At 38.8% G+C, this 7,438-nt stretch overlaps 1 protein-coding gene across 3 annotated transcripts in view; it reads right to left on the minus strand.

Moving 5' to 3' along the window:
- The window catches only part of fus (epithelial splicing regulatory protein fusilli), a 54,455-nt gene that overhangs the window by 16,845 nt on the left and 30,172 nt on the right, over window positions 1-7,438 (minus strand). For all 3 annotated transcript variants that reach the window (XM_017620418.1, XM_017620417.1, XM_017620419.1), the window contains exon 4: window positions 3,686-4,000. In XM_017620418.1, the coding sequence (XP_017475907.1) occupies window positions 3,686-4,000 (315 nt within the window). The remainder of the gene's footprint in view (window positions 1-3,685; window positions 4,001-7,438) is intronic.

The raw sequence follows: 7,438 nt of genomic DNA on the forward strand, positions 1-7,438 counted from the left end.
TCCTTACGAGGAAATCAACCAGCCGGGCAGAGGCACCTTCCCCATTAAGGGTCCGGACATTCCAGGTGCATGCCCTCAAATCGGAGTCCTTTAAACGTTTGCCGTGGTCGTCATCATAAGGGGGGGTCTCATCCGAGGCTTTGCCTTGCTTCTTCACTGGAAGTGGTTTTTACGTGGCGGGTCCCAAACCCAGCGCACAACTCATTGCTGAGTCGGGGGTGGTTTCGCAACGAAATACACGTTTATATAGCAAGCCGCTTGCTCCAAGCAGACACCCGCTTGCAGCCGCACCTACTGGTGAACAGACGCTGCAGACTTCAGTGTGCCCTTAAACCGAATAAGTTGGAGTGGCCCCTCTTTCTGCCGTGACCAAAGGCTCCATTCGGATTGGTTACCGCATCTCGCGCGTGGGTTCTTCACGTTGCCCACGTTGTTCACGAGTGCGTGAGTAAATTAGCGCCCTTAAATTTCGCAATGTTGAAGTTTCAAGCATTTCTGAAATTTACCGTTACATGAAAAACGGCCGTAATTTTAGTCCGATTTCAATAATTTTCAACGTTTTGCTTCTATGTGGCAAGCACCATAATTGGGCGTGGCTACGCTCATTTTCCAAAAATGTATAGTATTCTTATTTTTCGTCTAAAACTTATTGTAAATATCAATTTTGAGTGAATAATCTTCAGTAGTTTCTAAAATATCGCAGATTTCGTATTTCTGAAAATTACCGTTATATGGGAGGTAGGCGTGGTTATTGTCCGATTTTTCCCATTTTCAATACCATCCGTCCTACGCTAGAGAGAAGTGTACGTACCAAGTTTCGATNACGGACAGACGGACGGACGGACGGACGGACAGACAGTCACCGCTTAATCGATTTCTCTTTTCATTCTGATCATTTATGTATACATTTGTCTATATCTATCTCGATTCGTTTTGCCTGTTACAAACAACCGTTATGTGAACAAAGTTATAATACCCTTGTGCACAAGTGCGCTCGGGTATAAAAACAGCATATTAGGGGCCGTTAATATATCTATTTTAAATTATAGTTAAATCATTAATTAAAATTAACTACAGAAAAATTACACAGAATTTTCTCTAGTTAAGTGTAATAATAGTTCAAAATAGATAAGTTAACGGCCCTTAATTAATTTTTTATTTAATAATATATACCACCATAAAAAATCTGCATACTCAAAATGTTGGATGCGCCGTCATATGATATTTCGGTGCAAAGCAACGATGTATAAATTGTTAGTTTACCTTGCGAAATTGCGGAGGAATATGACAGACTATATGGAAAACTTGATTTTTGCATTTCTATTTTCAATAACGTCTTGTCCGGTTATTTGGTTTACTATACAGGTATGTAGAGCTATGAATTTAAAAAAATACAGCAGCGTGCACTGGGTATTTGTCCCGCCACGTTAAAACCCTGCCCAATGAAAAAAAGCATGCCTCGGATGATACCCCCTTCTTTTGACGACGATCACGGCAAACGTAGAAAGGATTTGAGGGTGTGTACCTAGAATATCCGGACCCTTAATCGGGAAGCTCCGTCCGCCCGATGGTTGAAGTCCTCTGGAAAACAAAGCGAGATTCTTCAACATCGCGCTAATATGTGCCAATGCCCCAATGGAAGAGAAGGACGAGGCATCCAGGGATCCGTTTTATGAGCGCTTGGAGAACACATGCGAGCGCAGCCCCCGTCACGACATAACTCACGCTTGGCGACTCCAATTCCACGGTGGGAAAGGAAGGGATCTTTGGCGCCACTATCGGAAAATGCATCCTCCATAACGAAACGTCCGATAACGGGCTAAGTCTGATCGACTTCGCCGGGGCCCGAAACATTGTAGAATGTAGTAGTGGATTTTAGCACAAAAATATCCATCAAACTAAATGGCTGTCTCCAGATCGAAAAACGGGAAACCGCTTCGAGCATGTTGTGATAGACGGACGGCACGCTTCCAGTGTTTTAGGTGTACATATGGCCAAACATCGACTCGCACCACTATCTTCATGCAACCAAGATACGCAGAAAAAAAGGTGCGTCTAACAACCAAACTCTTCTGTGAAAGCTTTCCGACGAAGCTATTTGGTTTTGTCGCTATTGTCGCGAAGATTTTGTCAGGGTGACATTTGTCAGCACAATTGTCGAAAATATTCCACAATATTGCATAATATGAAACAGAAAAAAGTCGCCGACAATTCTGGCAGTGAAATTTTATAGAAAAGTCGATAATTGTCGCACCAGTTACTTTTATGAAATAGGCCCCAGGTGTCATGGCAATACTCTGTCAAAATTTCGTTCGATTCTGTGAGTCCGTTTAGGCTGCAACCTGGCACATACATGCATACATACATACTTCCACAAATATGTAGTAGATATGGTGAATAGAAATGACAAAACGGTTTAAGCTTAAAAAATTTGCATATAAATATTAAAAAAAAATGTTCAACGGAATCGTAATAATGCGATTTTTGATGCTGTTTTTTAACTTGTTTCAAAGATTGGTGTAAGAAAAACTTGAATTTTATTACTGAACCTAAACTCTTCCGATGTAGACTTGTGGGAAACAGTGGGAAAATGCCTTTCTACTGAGATCCCATAAATCTAAATCAGAATAGTTTTGGCTAAGTTATTCAAGTTTTTCGTAAATCAATCTTTGAAAAAAGTAAAAAAAACAGCATCAAAAATCTCATTATTAAGATTCCGTTGAGAAGATTTTTAAATATTTTTATGCAGTTTTTTTAAGCTTAATCTGTTTTGTCATCTGAGAGGGCTTTTTTCAAATAGTTCTTTAAAAAACTATTTTTATTCATAAAAAACTCCAGGTATTTTCACATCGGTCCAGCTTACGTAAATCGTAATATTTTTCTAAAATATTTTGGTGGACGCCGTAAAATATAATAAATTTTGTAATCCCAGAGGAAAAACCGCAACTTTTTGTGGTGATGCACTCTAATGTACATACATACATACGAGCACCAATTAGTTTCATTTAAAGAAATAGCAGGTCGTTCATTTCCGCTGTAGCGCATGTAGTGCATATTTTATGCGCAATATTTAACTACTTCCGGCAAGGCGAAATCTACCTTTCGTGTCAATTGTATGGACGAGGTTGATGCTTAGACTTTTTATAGGAGCTTTGCAAAGCAAAGGTTTAATAGCTATAAGTGCTGACTAGACACACAACATTGCAAGTTGATAATAGCGTTGTAAAAAGAGCTACAAGGTGGGTCTGGAGTAGAGTTATTTGTAAAAATCATCAAGTGAACTCATTCGGAGACAACCATCAGAACCATTGCGGTTCTTCCTTTCCGGACTAAACAGAATAAAGACAATTCTTGATAAATGCCTATAAATTCCATTGTAATTGTGCGTATATTGGATTTATGTGTACCTATGATACCTCCAGTTTGAAATTTCCACTAACTATACTATAAAGATTCAAGGACGATTAACTATCGAACCTGATCATTTTTCCGCAAGAACTTCTTCACGGGCATATCGCTTTCATTAGGTTATTTAAGACGGCAATCCTCCATGCCTTCTGACGACCCCAAAACCAAACGTGAACGTAAATTTTTGGCGAAAGCATTGGACCAAATGTTTCAATAATTAATTTTGGGCGAGATAAAGTTCGCCGAGTCTGCTAGTAATAAATAAATAAAACATTACCTGCGGCAGCAGTGACAGCGGCATTGCCGGCAATTGGGCTATCAGAGGTGGCTGATGATTAGCTTCATAGGTTCTCGGGTCCATTGAGCGATTTAGCACTTGTTGGACTTCTGCCGTTGTAGACCGGAATAGTTCTATATAACGTTGACCAATTGACTCCCGGTGCCGAGAGAGGGCCTTGGGTGCATCCGACTCGTTAGTAAATAACACGAAAGCGTCCCCAGTAGCACGTCCATCTGGTTTTTTGACAAATAGTACACCTTCGGAACCATCAAGCACATTGCACGGATCCTCGCCAGTAGTAAAAAAGTCCAACTATAAACATAAAATATCGGAATGTAACTAGATTATTCATATTTTAACGAAATTACATATTGAGGTTGCTCACGCTTGCATAACCTAATGTGATTATATTTTTTATTCAGTTTACAACAATAGAATACACTACACAATAATAATTTTAACCAGATAACCTGATAACCAGGCAAGTGTGACCAATCTCATTGTTTCAACAAAATGTGTGCTATAAAAAATATCTTAAGTTCATACGATACAAATAAATACATAGATATTAGGGATGTTAATTTTTCAGGTTTTTCCAATTCCAGGATTTTCGGGATGTCATTATCACAATCACGGGATCCCGGGACTAGTCCCGGGATTTAGATATTCATTACTTTTCAACAGCGCTGGGGTCGGGATATTCTTAAAATTGTTATACAGACGAAAACGTAAAAAAGCAATATATCTCTAAAACCAATTACGCTGGGGAACTGAAACTTAACACGCACGGATGCATAAATTGCAAATACTCTTCTTATGACGAAAACTGGTAGGCATTGAAAAGGGGGCGTAGCACCTGCCATATAAACTGAACTTCTCATATAGCTTACCGCTAACGTCCTGAAATTCGACACATCTACATACATATGTATCAAAACAGTAATTATGGCGAAAAGTAGTAGGTATTGGAAGAAGAGGCGAAGCACCTCCCGTACAAACTGAACTACTCATGTCGCTTATCTCAGGAACCGATTATGCTAACGTCCTGAAATTCGACAAAGCTTCATATGTTATACACTGTACTTATGGCGAAAGGTGGTAGTTATTGGAAAGGCTGCATCTATATACATTTGCGTAAACGGGCAAGTATCATTCGATTGGGAACCATTTTCCCCTAGGTCTCTAAATCGCATTGAACTATTAGGGGTATTCTCCAAATCTTGCAAAGCCATTACACGTAGCACGGATTGCATGGATTCCATAACTTGCAAACACACTGCAACAAAATACACGGGAAACAACACTTCCTATCGCTGAAAATATGCAACGTCGAAACCCATGTATATATTTTGCAAAATAGCATAGCAAGATAAAAGCGACCCTGTGCTAGTTGTTTGTATATAGCAAATATTTCTCTTATTCCTCTTATCACGCTCACTCCAATTTTCTTTTGCTATCTCTTGTTATTGTATTTGATACATAAAATCGCTGCTTGCTATCCATGGATGCTGTCACTTGTCATGGGGTGCACTCGTACTCTTCGAAATTTGGAATAGGATTTCTTCATTTCGTGCAAGAATGCCTCTATTGCAACTTTGTTTTTAGTTTTTAGTAAAATGTAAAAAATTTTAAATTTTTTTTTAAATTTTGCACAAAGTTTGGAGCTTTGATTTTTATGAGTTTCGTTATAGGCTGTCCTGTCTACATACCTATACATTAAAATGATAGCCGTTTTCGTTGTTCGGACTAAACTCAAAAACCACTGGATAGAGTTCAGTCAAATTGTCGGAGGTTAACCGTGCAGATATTGACCTATTCTACTAGAAGACTCGCTAGGTGGCGCTGGAGTAGTGTTATTATTAAAAGTCGTATTTACTAATCAATTTAGTTTAAATTTGAACTTTTATTTAGTCGACGTACATATTTCTAAAATCCGTATTTTATATACAATCTGGTTGAAATTCATAATAAGTATTCATTTTATGATAAGCAATAGTTGTGCAGAAAATGAACCCAATGGCAGTCGAAATGTATAGAAACACCATGTGTTTGGTCTGCTTTGGCCCTATGTTTAAGTTATACTAATTTAGTTTTCAGATGTCTAAATGAAGGATGGGGTTAAGTATGCATAGAAATACCGAAAATTGTGTTAGCGCACCTTGGCCCTCCTATAACAGAAAACACACATCTGTGCTTTTGAGTTTCCTTATAAGGGCTTGTGTTGGCTTACGCATCGGACCAATGTTGTAGTTGCAAAATCATAAAAAAAAATACGCATGCTTGGCAGAGATCTCACAGGTGGAAATAAGACCATCGGTAAAGCTCATGACATCGAAAGGGAGTAGTATTCCTTATGGTATCACAGCGTTAATATTTTTGGCCTATATGTCAGAAGGATACTGCGCTTAGTGGTTTCAACTTAAACTAAAAATTTTAACTTTACGGACTGTTTTTGCTTTTAAACGCTCTTTTGAATTGGAAAACGGGTAAAGTTCTTATTAGGCGCCACGAAGCCCATAATAGGATCCGTCGCGAATGCACATCAAACGGTGTGGGGAAGCGCGGACATAAATGAAATCGGTGAGTCACTTCTTAACTTTATATAATAACAAGTAAGAAAGTCTATGTTCGTGCGGGGCCGAACATTAAATACCCGGCGCAAGTATTAAATATATGTTTTTCACCTTTCCGAAAGCTACCGCTACATGGTAAGCCGGGGTGTATCAATTTTGAGTAAATTAGCGTCCTTAATTCTCGAAATATTGAAGTTTCAAGCATTTCTGAAATTTACTGTTATATGAAAATCGGCCGTAATTTTAGTTCGATTTCAATAGATTTCAACGTTTTGCTTCTATGTGGCAAGCACAATAACCATACCGAGTTTGGTACAAATTGGTAGAACGGTTACCGAGATACATATATGTGATCATAAGTGGGCGNGACGGACGGACGGACGGACGGACGGACAGACAGTCACCGCTTAATCGATTTCTCTTTTCATTCTGATCATTTATGTATACATTTGTCTATATCTATCTCGATTCGTTTTGCCTGTTACAAACAACCGTTATGTGAACAAAGTTATAATACCCTTGTGCACAAGTGCGCTCGGGTATAAAAAGACTTAGAAGTAGCTAACGCGACGTATAAAGAAATAGTAAAGTGCTCAGAGATCCTAGAAGTTTTAATTGGGAACGCTATAGGAAAATACTACTTAGACGGTTTGAAGGCGTAGGTACAACATAAAGGTTGAGGTCGACGAAGGAGTTAGAACCAGGGCTGCAAGCGGCTCCGAAAATCCGTGCGGCTCGGTTCAGCGGTTCAAACCACTTAGAACAAGTAAGAAAGTCTAAGTTCGGGCGGAGCCGAACATTAAATACCCGGCGCAAGTATTAAATATATGTTTTTCACCTTTCCGAAAGCTACCGCTACATGGTAAGCCGGGGTGTATCAATTTTGAGTAAATTAGCGACCTTAATTTCGAAATTTTTAAATTTCGAGCAGCTCTCAAATTTACCGTTATATGAAAAGCGGCCGTAATTTTAGTCCGATTTCAACAATTTTCAACGGTTTTCTTTTATGTGGCAAGCACAATAACCATACCGAGTTTGGTACAAATTGCTAGAACGGTTAACGAGATACATATATGTGATCATAAGTGGGCGTATTTCCTGGTAAAGAATTGTTGCAACCATAAGTTTTGAATAAATTAGCTTTAATATTTACTGATTTATCGAGGATTTCGTATTT

This window comes from Rhagoletis zephyria, unplaced genomic scaffold (assembly GCF_001687245.7).
Source record: "Rhagoletis zephyria isolate East Lansing unplaced genomic scaffold, Rhagoletis_zephyria_1.1 Rzeph_scaffold_02152, whole genome shotgun sequence".
NCBI lineage: Eukaryota > Metazoa > Arthropoda > Insecta > Diptera > Tephritidae > Rhagoletis > Rhagoletis zephyria.